General features: G+C 51.4%; 1 protein-coding gene across 1 annotated transcript in view; it reads left to right on the forward strand.

Moving 5' to 3' along the window:
* Positions 1–17,415, forward strand: part of SMARCC1 (SWI/SNF related, matrix associated, actin dependent regulator of chromatin subfamily c member 1) — a 61,965-nt gene that overhangs the window by 25,296 nt on the left and 19,254 nt on the right. Inside the window, exons 19-23 of the mRNA XM_041470217.1 lie at positions 2,540–2,798; positions 4,149–4,310; positions 13,066–13,121; positions 14,512–14,626; positions 15,583–15,737. Coding sequence (XP_041326151.1) covers positions 2,540–2,798; positions 4,149–4,310; positions 13,066–13,121; positions 14,512–14,626; positions 15,583–15,737 — 747 coding nt within the window. The remainder of the gene's footprint in view (positions 1–2,539; positions 2,799–4,148; positions 4,311–13,065; positions 13,122–14,511; positions 14,627–15,582; positions 15,738–17,415) is intronic.

A 17,415-nucleotide genomic window follows, 5' to 3' on the forward strand; every position in this document is an offset into this window, starting at 1 on the left:
AGTTCAAGCATAAGTAATTCAGCTGTAACAAGCCAGCTCAGTCCAATTAAATCCTCAGGGTAGCTTTGGGCAAATAGATAGGCAGCGAAGTTCCAAATAATAAATCGTATCTGAAATATAATTATTGGCCTTCTGCCTGTTGACTGAATAATTTGGGGGAGGAAATAGAGTTTTCCTCCCCAGAGCAGCCTCCCTGCACAGCCCTGTCCGTGTCTCCACGGCTCAGGCAGAGTTAAATGCATTTTCAGCTATTTTTAGGAAGGACATTTATTGCGAGCGAGGGTTTGTCTGGCAGGAAAACAGCAGACGGGGAAGGAGGAGGAGCAGAAAGCAGAAGTTTGGGGGTTGAGAAGCAGAGCTGATCTCATGTGCCAGTGGGGTTGAAAATGGAGACGGGGACTGAGAGCCCAGAGGTGACATTAGGGAAAGGGAAATAAAGGCTGAGCAGAGAATAAATATCTCCCTTGAGTGCGGCCTGCTGAGCTGAGCAGTCTCTCCTCTGCTCAAACCCTTGGAAGGTGCCAGGGGCAGGAGCAGGGCTCAGCAGGGCTTGGGGATGGTGATTCCCATGGGGGGGTGCAGCCTGTCCCAGGTCATTCCCAAGCCCAGGGCTCTCCCTCAGCTCTCCCATCCCCTGGTGTGCTGCCTGGGGTCTTCAGCACTCCTGGGTGTTTTCCCCACCCAGCTGACCCCACCTGCTGCTGGGAGGGAAGGAGCAGGGAGCCAGAGGCTCTCTGGAGACAAGCTGAGGGCTTTCCACCCGAGTTAAGCAGTGAGACCTGGCTGGGAGAGAGACACTTCAGCCAGGTTTGAGCTTAAATCACTCTGGGAAGTGCTGCCCACTGCATGTCCTTCCAGTTTGATCCATGTTGGATCTCTGATGCTGTTGGATTGAATTGTCTGTCCTTGTAGCCGGTTTGCTTCCACATCTTTGCAAACTGGAGCATTTTTTGCAAACATTTTCCTGACCTCAGCTGACCCTCTGCAGCCACAACGTGCCTGAGGGCCCCGTGCAGCTCGATGTTTTGTCCTTGAGGAATTCTCAGAGCTTGTGTTTTAACTGAACAAATACTGAAACACTTCAGAGCTGCTCTGAAGACAGCAGTGTGTTTGGAAGGGACCTTAGAGCTCATCCCACCCTACCCCTGCCATGGGCAGGGACACTTTCCACTATCCCAGGCAGCTCCAAGCCCCATCCAGCCTGGTCCTGGTGTTCCAGAGAAGTTGGTGTGCATTCTGGGCCCTTCCCAGATGGAGGAACTCTGAGCACCAGGCTGGTGGCTCAGTTTGGCTCTTCCTCTTGTCCCTGGGAAGTGCTGAAACCCCCAGCACAGGAGCACTGTGTTCGTGTGTGCTCTGCTCTCCCGCCTGGGGTGTGTTCTCCTCGGGACCTCTGGCAGATCCAGCTCTGAGTTCTCCCTCCCTGCTCTGAGAATTCAGTCAGCCTGGAAAGTTGAGATTTCTGGGCATTCTCAGCCTTGTGGGAGAGATTTACTGGGGAAAACTCATTTTCACACTGGTCATCTTCTGCCAGAAACTCAAATGGTTTTTTGCCTTTTCTGGGTGACTGCACCATGAATCCTCTCAGAAATGTAAAAGTTAATGGTTCAGGATATGTCAGTATTTATTTTATACTGTCCAGATACTGCACTAAAACAATTTTCAGGGAAAAAAAATGGCTTGTTAAGGAGTAATAATTTATTAGGCTGTGACTTGGAGGGTTTTACAGGATTAATGTGTTGGTTTTTCAGGAACTAGTGCTGGACCTTCAGTAGCTCCTTGCTGTTGAATTGTTTTAAGACTTTTCTTGAGGAAGTTTAAACATGACTGAAATTCAAAATTATGTCTTTGATATGATCTGCAAGTTCTTACTTTATCAGGTGCCTTATCTAGCCAGTAATGATTTGATAGCCTTGGTTTTAACAGAAATCACACTGTGCACAGCTCCTGCAGAACTGGTCTCTCCTGGCTTCAGGGTGTGGGATAGATTTCTCTCTTTTCCCCTGGTCTATTGGTTTGATGCTTTTCCACTTCCATAGCCTCTGTTGGATCTAAATACTGGATTTCACCATCACAGCCAATCCATATTTAGAAATAGAAATAGAGAAACAGATCCTGTTCCTGCCCCAAAGAGCTTCCTGTGTTCAGAGAGGGAACAAGAGTCCTTGGGGAGAGTGATGGGAATTAAAGGATTGTGAGACTTGGTAGGAAAGGCAGGTTTAGCTCTCTGAGGAAGCAAAATGGGGAAGCACCTACTGTGCACAGATATTAGTAAATCCTGAGTCTTCTGACAATTCTTTCTGATGCAGTAACAGCATCCATCCACTCCTGTGATGATCCCTGTGGCTTCAGCGTCACTGATACCCAGGGAAATTCTCGTATTTCTTACGCAGATAATTTTGATACCGGAAAAAATCCCATTTTTAGTAGCTGTCTGATCCCCATTTACTGCTCCATCACACAATAACCAGTATGGATAACCTTCCTGCCTGCAGCAGCGTTGCTTTCCCCGAGTAGCCGCCGCTTTTGCCTTTTGCAGGCCCTGGAGATGTACAAGGACGACTGGAACAAGGTGTCGGAGCACGTGGGCAGCCGCACGCAGGACGAGTGCATCCTGCACTTCCTGCGCCTGCCCATCGAGGATCCCTACCTGGAGAACTCGGACGCCTCGCTGGGGCCCCTGGCCTACCAGCCCGTGCCCTTCAGCCAGTCGGGCAACCCCGTCATGAGCACCGTGGCCTTCCTGGCCTCCGTGGTGGATCCGCGCGTGGCCTCGGCCGCCGCCAAGGCCGCCCTCGGTACGGCACAGCCCCGGCCCCTTTTCCCCCACGTCCCTCGCCCCACGTCCCTCGCCGCACGTCCCTCGCCCCACGTCCTTGCCCCACGTCCCTCGCCTCTCACCCCATGCCCCTCGCCCCCCGTCCCTCACCCCTGTGTTGTCCCGCCTCGCCTCATGTCCCCCACCCTGTGTCTGCCTGCACCTCCAGCCACAGGGGTGCAGAGCCCTCAGTGAGCAGTAAAACACGGGGCTTGGGGGTACAGGTTGTGCAGGAGAAGCTCTGCTCTCCCCAGGTTTGTGTTCTGCTTCCCTGAAATCCCGTTTGCAGCCAGGGTGCCCTGGTCAGGCACAGCTGGGGTGTCGTGTCCAGCTCTGGGCTCCTCAGGCCAAGGAGCTGCTGGAGAGGGTCCAGCAGGGGCCACAGAGATGTTCAGGGCTCTGGGGCATCTCTGATGAGCAGAGACTGCAGGAGCTGGGCCTGCTCAGGCTGGAGAAGGGAAAGCTCCCAGGGATCCCATCAATCCACACAAATCTCCCAACCTGTGTGCCAGGAGAAGGCTGCCAGACTCTGCTCAGTGACAGGACAGGGAGCAGTGGCCACAAACCAAACCACACCAGCTGCAGCTCAGCAGCAGGAACAGCCTCTGCCCATGGAGGGGCAGAGCCCTGGAACAGCTCCCAGGGGGGCTGCAGTCTCCTCTCTGGAGACATCCCAGACCCCCTGGACACAGCCCAGGGGACCCTGCCCTGCCAGAGGGGTGGCCTGGGTGACACCCAGACCCTCCCAAGCCAGGCACTCTGTGTGAAGTTGGAGTGGCTCCAGAAGGCCACTGAGTGCCCAAGAATGGCTGGTGTTGCTTTCTGCCCCCACTGCTCCTGGTGTGTTTGCACCTGGTGGTTGGTGTTCCTCTGAGCACTGTCACCAGTCAGCTCTGGGTAAATTCAGTGTGGATCTTGCAGTTTTCCTGTTTTACTTGTGTGAAATTATTGGCCAGAGATCCTAGAATTCCCAGACTGGACTGAGTTGGAAGGGGCCTTAAAGGGACCTCCCGTTCCACCTCCTGCAATGGGCAGGGACATCTTGCACTAGAAGGTCTTGATGTGGACATTAGATGTGTCCACTTGATAAAATAGTTCATCTCAATTTTTGCCTTGTTTTTCCACATAAAACACAATTTTATGTAATTGGGAAGAGACTGTTCTACCACACCTGAAAGGCAGTAACAACCACCTCGTGTGAGAGGAAGGAACTCGACCATTTGAGAATTGCCTTTGCCCCAGGGTTTACCTGCACACCGATCAGAGAAAACGTGACTCCATTTGCTGCAAAAGCCCCAGGACGTCTCACGTTGTGTGTCATGTCCCACAGAGGAGTTCTCCCGGGTCAGAGAGGAGGTGCCCCTGGAGCTGGTGGAGGCCCACGTGAAGAAGGTGCAGGAAGCAGCTCGAGCCTCTGGGAAGGTGGATCCCACCTACGGCCTGGAGAGCAGCTGCATCGCGGGCACCGGCCCCGAGGAGCCCGACAAGATGGGTGAGTGCTGCATCCCCTGGGGCATTTTCCTCTGAGTCCTGGGAAACCCCAGATTCTCCTCCAAATTCTCCTCCTCCAGCAGGAGATGGAGGTTGTGGGTAGGGAGAAGGGGGTGGGTCGTTCTGCTCACTGCAGGATTGACTTGGACACTGAACTGAGGATTTTAGGGCTACCTTGAGTTCTAGGAGCTTGTTCTCCTGCTCTCACTGGGTGGAAGTGCTGTTGCTTGGACTGGCCAAAACTACCAGAGCAGGATATTCCATTGGTTGGGTGTTGGAGAATTCAAGACAAAATGACAGTCATGAAGTTTTTGCACAGAAAGCTGTTCAAGACCTTCAGTCTGAAGTGACTAAACTTAGTATTAATTCTGCTGAAGTAATGCAATTAATTTGTATTATTAATACAAATCTGTTGTCTCCTTATGATATTGTGCATTTTGCTACAGTTTTGTTTCTGCCTTTGTGGTGTTAAAGCGAACTGAGGGGTTTGGGCAGTGGGTTTGTGGGTGGATCTGGTCCTCTGAGTGTGTTGCTCACTGTGGAGGCAGCAGCAGGGGCATTTCTGATGAAGTGCTGGACTGGCACATGATAACCCTGGCTCTAGTGGGGCTGGAATTCTGCTGGGCTTTACCTGTGTGTGTTAACAAGCTCTGGTTTCATTTCTGTGGTGTTCAGCAATTATTCTGCTGTTAAGTCTCTTCTCTGAAACCCTGCCTGGTGCAAATTGGCTCCTGGTTGCTCTGGAGAGCCGAAGCAGCTGCCTGGGCAGTGAAGCCCTGTGTGCCCCTCTCTGGTGGCTCTCCCCAGCAGGAGGAGCAGACACTGTTTACTCCATCCCCAGGGCTTTCCAAGGCTTTGCTGTCCTCATTTGGTTACAGATCCACAATCTTGTCACTGCTGCTTTCTCTCAGCCCTGTTGGCTCCTGCTTTGTTCAGCTTATCACAAATGATTTCAGTGACTGGACGTGAAGAGGCACGTCTGGCTCTGGGTGAAGCTGAGCAGGATGGGATGGAGCTTGACTGGGAGGCTGGGTTTGGGATGTGCAGGGCTGCCCTGCTGTCAGCCTGTCCAGGGACACGAGCAAGGTGCCAGATTGTGGGATGGCATCACGAGGGGCTGTGCTTGGTGCTCTTCACTTATCAACTGCTGCCCACAGAGGGCTGCTATTTATAGCTCTTAATGTCCATTGCAAAACTACCCAGTAAATTAGATTGCAAAATGCCATTTAAATCACCAAGATAGTTTTTAATTAGAAAAGAAGCAAACAAACCACTCAGCCCTTCTGTCACACATCTCAGTTCTGCACTCAGTGGGACAGACTTGCCGTGAGGCAGCTCGGTGCTTTGGGATGGTGGGCATTGTGTGCTGGAAGGGGAAGAGAAACATCTGGGACATCTGCTGCTCCCTGTTCCTCAGAGCTGACAGCAGGCATTGAAGCTCTGCTGGAAGGACAAGCTTTGGGTTATTTACAAGTCAGCTATAAACCAAATCTCTGTGTTACTCCATCTGGGGCTGAGTTTAATTTCATAGTTGTTTTAAAATAAGGTCAGCTTAAGTTAAATTTTTCTTCCAGTCTTTGTTCCCCTTTCCCATATTCTCCCAGTGCAGGTGTCACTGTGGGTTGTTAAGGACTTCACAGGATCATTTCAGTTGGAAAAGCCCTCCAAGGTCAGAGTCCAGGCTGTGCCTGATCCTCGTCCCCAGCCCTGAGCACCGAGTGCCACCTCCAGGCCTTCCTGGGACACCTCCAGGGATTGGGACTCTAAACCTCCCTGGGCAGCCCCTTCCAATATTTAACAGCCCTTTCCACAAAGGAATTCCTGCTGCTGTGCACCCTGAGCCTCCCCTGGCACATCCTGAGGCCGCTCCCTGCTGTCCTGAACGTGTCCCCTGTAACACACTTGCTGCTTGGACTTTTCCCTGTTGCCAGGCTGCACGTTGGCCCTTTCTGGCCCTTTCTCTGGGAGAGTTTGGGCCCAGGCTGGCAGTGGGGATGTCAGGTGCCTGTCAGTGAGTCTGGGGTCTCAGGGCAGGTGCCACCCCCGGCAGCTCGGGGTGAGCAGTGTGGGGAGCCCAGCCCGGCCCCGGCGGCGTTAATGCGATTTGTGCTGGGCTTGACTAATGGAATAAATTAGGGCAGGAGCAGATGGTTCTCCCTGGGGGAGCTGCTCAGCCCGAGTGAACTGGGTCACTCAGCAATCTGTGGTGCCTCCCACCCCCCAGAGCTGGGCACAGGGACCCCCAGTGTCCGTGGCAGAGGTTGTGCCACGGGCCGTGCTCGGACACCGGGGGTTGGACCCCAGAGCTGAGCAGGGATGGAAGCATCTGCTGGGGCTTCCAGATGGGAATGAAAGCCCACTGGCTGTTATACTGGCATAGAATCAAAGGATGTTGGGCTGGAAGGGACCTCAAGGATCATCCAGTGCCACCCCTGCCATGGCAGGGACACCTCCCACTGTCCCAGGTGAGCCCCATCCAGCCTGGCCTTGGGCACTGCCAGGGATCCAGGGCAGCACAGCTGCTCTGGGAAATCTGTTCCAGTCCCTCCCCACCTTCCCAGGGAACAATTCCTTCCCAGTATCCAATCTAACCCTGCCCTCTTTCTCTTCAAAGCCATTCCCTGTGTCCTGTCCCTCCATCCATTCTGTAATGGAACCACAGAATGCTGGTTTTATATTTAAATGCAACTGTGGAGAAGTAAAAGTATCTGCTTAAGGTTCCACACTAGAATTAAAGTTCATTAGTTGTTATTATATTTCAAAAATAAAATTATTTCAGAGGTGCATAATAATTTTAAACTATTTAATATCAGTGAATTACAGTCAATATGGAATGTGAAAAGGGAAAATGACTGGAACAGATTGAAGGAGCTTAAGTTAATACCCAAGAATCTCCTCTTCTAAGTCTTCATTGTTAGGTTTTCTAAGAGCTGGTGATAATTCCTTTTAAGTTGATAAAGTGAGGCTTCAGTGGAGTTAGGAGGAGACTGGAGTGGTTCAGATGCTGTGGTGAGTGTGGTGGGCTCTGTCTCCTGCTTTCCTAGAGTCACAGAAGGGTTTGGGTTGGAAGGACCCTAAAGCCCACCCAGTGCCACCCCTGCCATGGCAGGGACACCTCCCACTGTCCCAGGCTGCTCCAGCCCTGTCCAGCCTTGGGCACTGCCAGGGATCCAGGGGCAGCCCCAGCTGCTCTGGCCAATCTGCTGTAAGGTTTTAAAACAGTTCCCCACAATAAATAGCAGGAGCTTTGAGTGCTGCCCCAGTGCAGGCCGTGGAAGGACTGACTGGAGCTGCTCTGCAGCTGTGTCAGTGACAGTGGCCCCAGGGGAGCAAAGCAGGGTCCAGCTCTTTGGGCTGGCATGCAGCTCCACAGGAGGGCAATATCCAGCACACCTGTGCTGTTTAGTAATTTTTAGGAAGTCTTTGTTCATGTCTTTCCAAGGTGGTTAATGGCACTGATTTCTCAAGGCAGCCTCTGCAGGGGCTGTGTTGGAGCTACGTGAGCATTTCAGGTCTTACTCCAGCAGACATTCCCCTGACACCCATCCTGGGGCCTCAGGCTGCAGCTGCTCTGTGCCAGTGAGTGAGGGACTGTGGTCTGATTTCCTGCATCCCATCACCAGTAAGTGCTGCCAGGGGAGGGTTAAATTCACCCTTTTGGGCAGGGGTTTGGTTAATTCCCAAGCACACACTCTAAAACACCACACACAAGGAGGGCACATACACCCAGTTATTTTAGTCATGCTTGGCAGGGAGATTTCTGTGCTGCTCTCTGGGGTGAGAACTCTGAGGTGATGGAAGCATTCCTAAACCAGTGGATTCCAGAGTGCCTGGAATATGATAATAATACAATAGTATAATAAAGATGTAGCTTTGGGGGTGCCCTGGGGGCTGGGTCTGCACCCCTGGGGGTTGAGCCCATCGCTCCTCTCCTGCTGAATTCAGTGGCTCACACAGAAGCTGCTGTGGCTTTTCCAGCTCCCCCAGCAGCATTCCCAGCTCCTCAGGCTTCCCCATGGAGCCCTCCTGTTGCTGAGCCCCCAGGCTGAGTGAGGCAGGAGCAGAGGCAGCTCTGGTGGCTGTGCAGCCCTGATTTATTGTGGGAAATGTAAATGATGGTTTAGATAACAGCATCATTATCATACCCAGGGCCGAGGTATTTCCACAGCTATCGTGTATTTCCTCTCAATTAAATGTTAATGTCCCAGCCTGGCTGTGACAGGCTGTGTGTTGCCTCAGTGAGAGCAGAGGAGTCTGGGCTGTCTGGAGGGCATCTTAAACTGTTTGCTGAGCTGGAGCTCAGGCAGGTGACTGCACTGCTGTTTGCAGAGCTTTGTTTGCTCCTCTCAGGACAGCGGAGGTTCCGGATCTGCTGCTCCTGCATCTCTCCAGTAACACAGGGAGTTCTTAGCAGGGAGATGTTTCACGGGTTTCCTTGTTGATCTAAAGTCCATTTGAGTTCTCTGTGAAGTCACTGACTTGGGCAGAATTCAGCTCTGAGTTCTTCATGTGTTAGTAAAAAGGGCTCAGTGTTCTTAGACATAATGTGAAAAACAGAACAAAATTCCATAGAAACAGAACACCTGCTGATTCAGGTGGAAAGAGGGGCTTGGAGAGGTGATGATTCCTCATTTCCCAGTGGATTTTCCCTCTTGAGAGGTGTCCTGGGGTGGCTCACAACCATCTGCCTCTTCCTGACCTAAGAAATGTCCTTTCATTCAGGAAACAGGGACAGGAGAAGAGGGAGTGGTCTCAGGATGTGCCAGGGGAGGCTCAGGGTGGACACCAGCAGGAATTTCTTCATGGCAAGGTTGTTAAATATTGGCAGGGGCTGCCCAGGGAGGTATCCCAGGAAGGCCTGGCTGTGGCACTGAGTGCTCCAGGCTGGGGACAAGGAGGGCATTGGCACAGGGTGGACTCCATGGTGTCAGAGGTGTATTCCAGCTTTAATGGTTCTGGGATTCTGTGATCCCTGATTCCCACATCCTGCAAGGTGCACTACCTAACCTGCTGAAGGGAGTTCAAGAGCCTCTTTGGTGCAGGGGAAAAGGATTTCAGGAGCTCTCTCCTAATTAAAGTCAAGGCTTCCCCCTTTGTCCCGGGGACACAGATCTCCAACGGATCAATTCCTCTGGTGTGTATTTTCATTAAGCTCATTAGATCACAGCTGAAAATCAGTGCAGTTGTGTTTGTGTCTGTGCCAGGGGCCAGAGGCAATTCTGTCATGGCTGTGCAGGAGGTCAGGCGTGTTTGGGCTTTGTGTCATCCTTTCATTTTGGAATTAGGGATTAAGTTTTACCAGACTCTACTATTTTGAGGAATTCTTTATGGAAAGGGTGTTAAATGTCAGAAGAGGCTGCCCAGGGAGGTGGTGGAGTCCAGAGGTGCCCCAGGACATGGCACTCAGTGCTCTGGGCTGGTGACAAGGTGGGGGTCAGGCACAGCTTGGCCTCCGTGGTCCAAGGTCTTTTCCAGCCTTAATGACTCTGGGATCCTTTGAGTAACCTGTGATTTAGAGCCAAAAATAACTCCCACCCAGGCAAACTCATTTCCCCCCAGACTAACAATGGATAATTGTTGTCCCTTGTCCTGTGGTGTCCCACCCCTGGGACCTGGTGGCCCTGGGAGCTGCAGCCACCACGCTGTCACTGCGTGTCAGGGCTCTGCAGCTGATGCAGGAAAACACTTTTCAAAACCCATTGACTACAACCTGTCTGAAGCTGCCAGCCTAATTTTAACCTAGCATGTAGTGCTGCAGCCAGCACCAGAGGAGTGAGGTCAAGTCAGGATGTTGGCAGTAATCTTGGTGTCACACGTCCCTTCCTTCCCAGGGTGTCCCTGGGCATGGGAAGGAGCACTTGGGCTTGGGTGGTGTCCATCAATGTGTCCTGACACGCAGGAGGATCTGAGAGCACTTGGAGATGCTCTGTGTGCTTTTCCTTGAGCAAATGCTCTCTGAAGAGTGGCTGGGAAGCAGTTTGTGTTTCTGGGATGTCCTGTTTGTTTGGAGCTCCTGCCTGACAGGAGGGGACAGCCTGACAGTGGGGGTCAGGCTCTGCTCCCAGGGAACAGGACAGGAGGAAACAGCCTCAGGCTGGGCCAGGGGAGGCACACCAGGAGGAATTTCCCCATGGACAGGGTGCTCAGGCCTTGGCAGGGGCTGCCCAGGGAGGTTTGCAGTGCCCATCCCTGCAGGTGCCCCAGGAATTCCTGGATGTGGCACTGAGTGCTCTGGGCTGGGGACAGGGTGGGCATTGGCACAGGGTGGGCTCAGTGGGCTGGGAGGACTTTTCCAGCCTCAGGGATGCTGGGATCCTGTGAATTTCTCCACAGCAGCAGCAGCATCAGTCCCTCAGCAGCTCCCATGGTCCATGGAGGGGTCTCCTGGCCAGAGCAGCTGTGCTGCCCCTGGATCCCTGGCAGTGTCCCTGGACAGGGCTTGGAGCAGCCTGGGACAGTGGGAGGTGTCCCTGCCATGGCAGGGGTGGCACTGGGATGATCTCAATGATCCTCCCCAAGAATGTAAGTTCAGGTATTTCTGTACAGTGTTTTTTTGGTTTGAGTTCCACCAGCCTGGGCACACTCGGAGTGTTCTGCACTTTGTCTCCCTTTTTTTTTGTCTTAAAGGATTGAATCCAGCTTTCTTTGTAAACCCTTCCCTTTCCTGGGAGGAATGACACTTTCCAGCCCAGCTTGGAACTCTGCTTCTAGGCTTGAAAGAGCTGTCTGACAAAATCTAATCGAGATTTTCCCTGTGACATTATTGGGTCACTAAATCCTAACTCTGAGATAAAACCTGTGAGGGAGAACGTCCCCAGTCTCCCTAAATTGAATTATGGTGGCAGATAGTTCAGATAAGTGGGTTTATCATCTTAAAATAGGCCAAGAGGAAAACTATTACCCTTCAGTCAGACATTTTAGTTGGTTTTTCTTATATATGGAAGGGACTTGTGTAAAAATTTCTCAACAGAGCTGTTGCTGTTCAAGAAGAACACTTTGTACCTTGTTTTTCCTCAGTGTAGCACACAGGAATTAGCAGGAAAATGAGGATTACTGAAAATGAACCCCAGCACCAGCTGATGTCTTAGGAACACCAGGAGGAATTTCCCCATGGACAGGGTGCTCAGGCCTTGGCAGGGGCTGCCCAGGGAGGTTTGGAGTGCCCATCCCTGCAGGTGCCCCAGGAATTCCTGGATGTGGCACTGAGTGCTCTGGGCTGGGGACAGGGTGGGCATTGGCACAGGGTGGGCTCAGTGGGCTGGGAGGACTTTTCCAGCCTCAGGGATGCTGGGATCCTGTGAATTTCTCCACAGCAGCAGCATCAGACCCTCAGCAGCTGCCATGGTCCATGGAGGGGTCTCCTGGCCAGAGCAGCTGTGCTGCCCCTGGATCCCTGGCAGTGTCCCTGGACAGGGCTTGGAGCAGCCTGGGACAGTGGGAGGTGTCCCTGCCATGGCAGGGGTGGCACTGGGATGATCTCAATGATCCTCCCCAAGAATGTAAGTTCAGGTATTTCTGTACAGTGTTTTTTTGGTTTGAGTTCCACCAGCCTGGGCACACTCGGAGTGTTCTGCACTTTGTCTCCCTTTTTTTTTGTCTTAAAGGATTGAATCCAGCTTTCTTTGTAAACCCTTCCCTTTCCTGGGAGGAATGACACTTTCCAGCCCAGCTTGGAACTCTGCTTCTAGGCTTGAAAGAGCTGTCTGACAAAATCTAATCGAGATTTTCCCTGTGACATTATTGGGTCACTAAATCCTAACTCTGAGATAAAACCTGTGAGGGAGAACGTCCCCAGTCTCCCTAAATTGAATTATGGTGGCAGATAGTTCAGATAAGTGGGTTTATCATCTTAAAATAGGCCAAGAGGAAAACTATTACCCTTCAGTCAGACATTTTAGTTGGTTTTTCTTATATATGGAAGGGACTTGTGTAAAAATTTCTCAACAGAGCTGTTGCTGTTCAAGAAGAACACTTTGTACCTTGTTTTTCCTCAGTGTAGCACACAGGAATTAGCAGGAAAATGAGGATTACTGAAAATGAACCCCAGCACCAGCTGATGTCTTCAGAAGCTTAGAGATGGATCAGGGCTTGTCACCAGCAGTTCTGCATCACCCCAGTCCAGGATCTGAATAAGCTCCTTTAATGCCTCTATATAAATTGTGAAATCCTTGGCCAGGACCACGAGCTTGTGCTTCCTCTCGTCTCTCCTTGTACAGCTGTGGATAAATTAGGATTTCTTGAACTTCTAAACAATCCCACAAAATATCAGGGATTCTAGAACATTACCCAGGCACCTCCATGGTGTTTCCATGGCTGGTTGACATCCCCTGATCTCCAGAACCAGCTGTCTTTACAGGAGCATCTTAAATCAGTGTTTTATAAAGCAATCAATGAATTGCCAAGGGCTGTGTCCCAAGCACAGGATGCACTCCCAGCTCTTCCAGCACTCCTGCTACGAGCTGCACCCATCCAGCACCTGGAACAGAGACTCCTTCATCTTCATCTTTATTATTCCTCCTTCTGTCCTCATGTTGGTCTCACTTCAGCACCAGTTGGGCCCTGTCTGGTCTGGTTTAGAGCTGGGAGGGATGGAAGTGCCCCAGGGCAGGGCTGGAGCAGCCTGAACCATCAGTTCAGTGCTGGCCCTTCCTGAAGCCACTGGTGGAGAGCAGCAGGTTTCAGTCAGCCCAAAACAGAGGGTGGCTCTGGGGAGTGGCTCTGGGGACAGTTCTGAAACCTCCCTGTTTGTTTCTCAGATGGAGCTGAGGAGGAGAAGATGGAAACGGAGGCAGAGGGGCAGCCAGCAGAGAAGGTGAGTTTGGGTGTGCTGGCAGGAGGCTCCTGGCACTTCTGTCCTGAATTCAGGACTTTTAGGGTGCCTGCCACACAGGTGACAGCTGTGACAGTTTGTGCCCCCACGGGGACAGCTCCCAGCCTCCACAGAGCTCCATCTCAGTGCTGGAGTGTGGAATGACAGCAGTGAGGCATCAGTGGGGTGTTGTGGAAGGGAGGAAATGGGGAATGCTGTGGGAACTGGGATTGGAGCTGCACCAGGGGGGCACCCTGAGGCGGGGGGCTCTGGGGTGGCACTGCAGGGCAGCTCCGGGGCAGGGCTCTGGGCACATGCCTGCCACCAGGGCTCTCAGGACACTCAGTTATCTCGCAGCCATTTCTGCCTGAGGGGCCTCCAGCTGGGCTGCTCGAGGAGAATCCTCCCCACAAGGATTCCGGCTGGCCCTTGGCCCATCACATGCATTGGTGCTGCTGGGGTGACCCACCCAGCCCGTAAAGGTCAGCTGTTTAGGCACTAATTATCATTATCCTTCAACCTGTTGGTAATGACCACAAGGACACGTTTGTGGTCACGTTTGTGAACACGTTTTTTCATAACCTGTGTCCTCAAACTGCAGTGGGTGTTTCAGACATGAGCTGGGATTAAAACAGGAATTCCAGGATACCAGTTTAGTTACTGCTAAATTACTCTAATATTTAAATTATTACTATTTTATTACTCTAATATTTAAATTATTACTGTTTTATTTGTTTATGTATTAATATAATGATGTTTAATGTGTATGTTAATAAAATTAGTCTTTTAATTGTATATGTAAATTTGATTTTTAGATCAAAATAGTTTATTTATTATTTAATAATTTAAAATTTAAATTGTTTATTTATTATTTAATTCCTGCTACATTCCTGATAAATAAATGGAAGTGGCTTCTTCTGGAGTCTGCAGCAACAGGAGATATTTCTTGTTGCCTCCTTCACCAGATGAAGAATTCAGACTAACCTGGGGCTGATCAGTGCAGCCTTGGGGTTATTTCCCACTCTGTTTTCAGGTAGTTCTTCTACCTCCCTGATAATCAGGGACATTTGGGAAGAGATAAGTGAGGAAGACTCACTCAGGGCTTGGAAATCTGCATATTCCCAGACATCCCATAATTCTGTGATCTTAGTTCAGGAGTTTTTGTTCCCACAGAGTAACCCAGCTGGGTCTGGGTCGCTGGACGTGCTCCAGTTTACGTTTACTTTGATTCACATTTTGGGTTTGTTCGTCAAATTTGGCTCGAGCAGCAGCCACCCTTTAAAGTGTGACCTCTTCCCTGCGGTGGGGAATTCACTGGGATTTGGTCGTGGCCATGACCAAACAGTGAGTGCCTTGTCTCCCTGCCACTGTCCCACACTCGCACCCCGTCCAGGTGGAGAGCAAGGCTGAGAGCGAGCCTGAGGAGGGGGAGAAGGTCCCGGAGGGGGAGAGCGAGCGCAGCGCCGACAAGGAGCCCGAGAGCGACGGGGCCCCGGAGCCCAGGACAGGTGAGCAGAGCTGCCGCTGCTCACTCCTCCCCACGGGGCCTGGGACAGCCCAGCCTGCTGGGAGCGCTGCCCGGGCTGCTCTGTGCTCCCAGAGGCTCCAGTGAGCCTCCTGCAGAGCTCATCCCTCCCTGAGCTTCCCCAGAGCAGCTGCAGCCCAAGTGCCTGTGGGTCATGGAAATGGGGGGTTTGCCCAAATTCCACGTCTGATCGCTTTGGGTGCAAGGAAGTGGAACTGCTGGAGCACTGTTAAAGGTTGGACAGGGCTGGGAGCAGCCTGGGACAGTGGGAGGTGACCCTGCCATGGCAGGGGTGGCACTGGGTGGGCTTTAAGGTCCCTTCCAACCCAACCATTCTGGGATTCTCTGCTCATTTCTCCTATTGAAGTTAATATTTCAGCTCAGTTTCCCTGGGAAGTGATGGCAAGCCTGGATTTTGACAGGCTGAGGAGTAACAACATCTACATAAAACCTTATTCTTTTTTCATTTCCCCTGTGCTTCATAAAATCATGGAATGGTTTGGGTTGGAAGGGACTGTAAGGATCATCCAGTGCCACCCCTGCCATGGCAGGGACACCTCCCACTGTCCCAGGCTGCTCCCAGCCCTTTCCAGCCTGGCCTTGGGCACTGCCAGGGATGGGAATGGATATATTGCTTTTTTCCTGCAACTCAGATTCAGGATTTTAGCACCATGTACAGTAATTTGGATTTGATGGAGTTGATTTGGAAATGATGAGGGGAAGCTGATGGCAGGTGCTGAATTGAGAGGATGGGAATGAAAAGAGTTTAAAGTCACCCCATTTGTGAATCAGATCCTCTCAAAGTGGAGTTCCCCTGTCAGCATTTGCATGGAGAGCAGGGCTGGAACTGAGGATGAGTTAATTAGTGCCTGACTAATTAGCGTGGTGCCCTCCCATGCCGGGAACACGTGTAACAGCCTGGGCTGGGGTGTCTTGCAGAGGAAAAGGAGGCAGAGGAGAACAAGGAGAACGTTGATGGCAGCAAGGACAAAGAGGCCGAGGCTGGGAAGAAGAAAGTGGAGCACGAGATCTCGGAAGGAAACGTGGCCACAGCTGCAGCTGCTGCCTTGGCCTCTGCTGCCACCAAAGCCAAGGTTGGTGCTGTGCCAGCAGCCTGGGCCCGGCTGCCAGGGACAGCAGAGCTGTGCCTGGAGTGCTCCTTGCTCCCAGAGCTGGGCAGCTCACCCTCTGATCCCTGACACACAGCAGCACAAGTGCTGCCTTCACTTCTCCTGCCTGAGCCCCTGGGGGAGATAACGAACAGTTTTAATTAAGCAGCTCCTTAGGGATGTTCAGCCAGCTCATCACCACCCAAGGAATAGCCCCAAAGTGTGTGTGACTTCTTGGCAAGGCTTTTGGCTGCCGGGGGTCTGAGTGGTGCTGAGGGGCCTCTGGTGCCTCTAGTGTGACTTCTGGGCAAGGCTTTTGGCTGCTGGGGTCTGAGTGGTGCTGAGGGGCCTCTGGTGCCTCTCCTGCTGCCCCAGGGCCCCACCAAACCCCTGGGCTCTGGGTGGGGCAGGCACAGGGGCATGCTCGGTCCTGGCACTGCAGCTTTCAGACCCCCCAGTGATGTGTGTTTTGTTAAGAGTTCTGTTAAAAGCACGTTGGTGTGTCCCCTGAGCTCCTGTTTGTGTGTGGTCTCTAATGAGCTCTGTTGAATCAGCTTTTCTTCACCCTGTAATTACTAATTGCACGTTGTCTTGCCTTTCCTTTTGCAGGAACCACGCTGCTTTTAGAGTATCTTTTTCAAATCTGTTTTCTCTTTACAAATTCCTCTGGATTCAAGGTTTAATTTGGGTTTTTTAATTGCTCTTGGATTCAGTAGCACATTCCTCATCCACCTGCTTTATAGAAACCAAGAGCAAGGCTTGGGTGTTTATTCCTGATGGATTTCCATGGATGGACTGAGGTGTTGTGTGTTCTATTAACTTTTCCACCCTGATCTTTGACTCTTTAACTTCAGACTTTTTCCCTGGCTGCATCCCCCAGAGTGAGGATGGTGGATCCTTGTAGTCCCTCCTTTTGAACCCAGGGGGTGGAGGATGCTTTAGTTCTTGCCTTTGAAACCAGGCTGTAAAATCCCACATGGTAGACAGCTCCCTGTCCATTAAAATCCCAAACTGCAGCAAAGCTGAGATTCAGTATTTTGGTGAAGTGCAAAGTTCAGAGTGGCTCTCAGTTCATCAGACTCACAGATATCCTCAGCCCAAGTTGGGAAAAGCTGTATCTGTGTGAGGAGACATGAGATTTACTCTGTGTTTTATGGAAGGCCACGTGCTCCAAGTGAAGATGAGCTGCTGCTCCCTTCCTCTGGAGATGAGGAGCTGGAGGAGCAGGGGCCTGGCTGATGGCACTTTTCATTATGGCAGTAATAATGGTCTGGAAGAGCTTCAGCTTTCCATTACAGGGAATCATGTATTGTAATTAGGAGGTTGACACTTCAGAGTAGAATTCAGGTTCAGCAGGGATTTCTCTTCCCACTCCCTTGAAAAGCCAGACAATATTAGAGCTTTGGGTGGTCTGTGTCTTGTCTGAGGGAGTAATTAAACTCTTCATCATAAACTTAGGCCTGGTCATGTGAAAAGCTGTTTTCCTTAGGATTTTATATCAGAGCAATATTGCAGTTGGATTCTGAGTGAAGATGGGGGTTAAAGGCAAGGGATTGAAATGGGGAAATGGGGGTTTTGTTTGTTTGGGGTTTCTGGGGTTTCTTTCTTTTTCTTTTTTTTTTTTTTTTTTTTTTTTTTTTTTTTTTTGGGCTCCGGGGTTTTC

Source organism: Pyrgilauda ruficollis, unplaced genomic scaffold (assembly GCF_017590135.1).
Source record: "Pyrgilauda ruficollis isolate IOZ18807 unplaced genomic scaffold, ASM1759013v1 scaffold242, whole genome shotgun sequence".
NCBI lineage: Eukaryota > Metazoa > Chordata > Aves > Passeriformes > Passeridae > Pyrgilauda > Pyrgilauda ruficollis.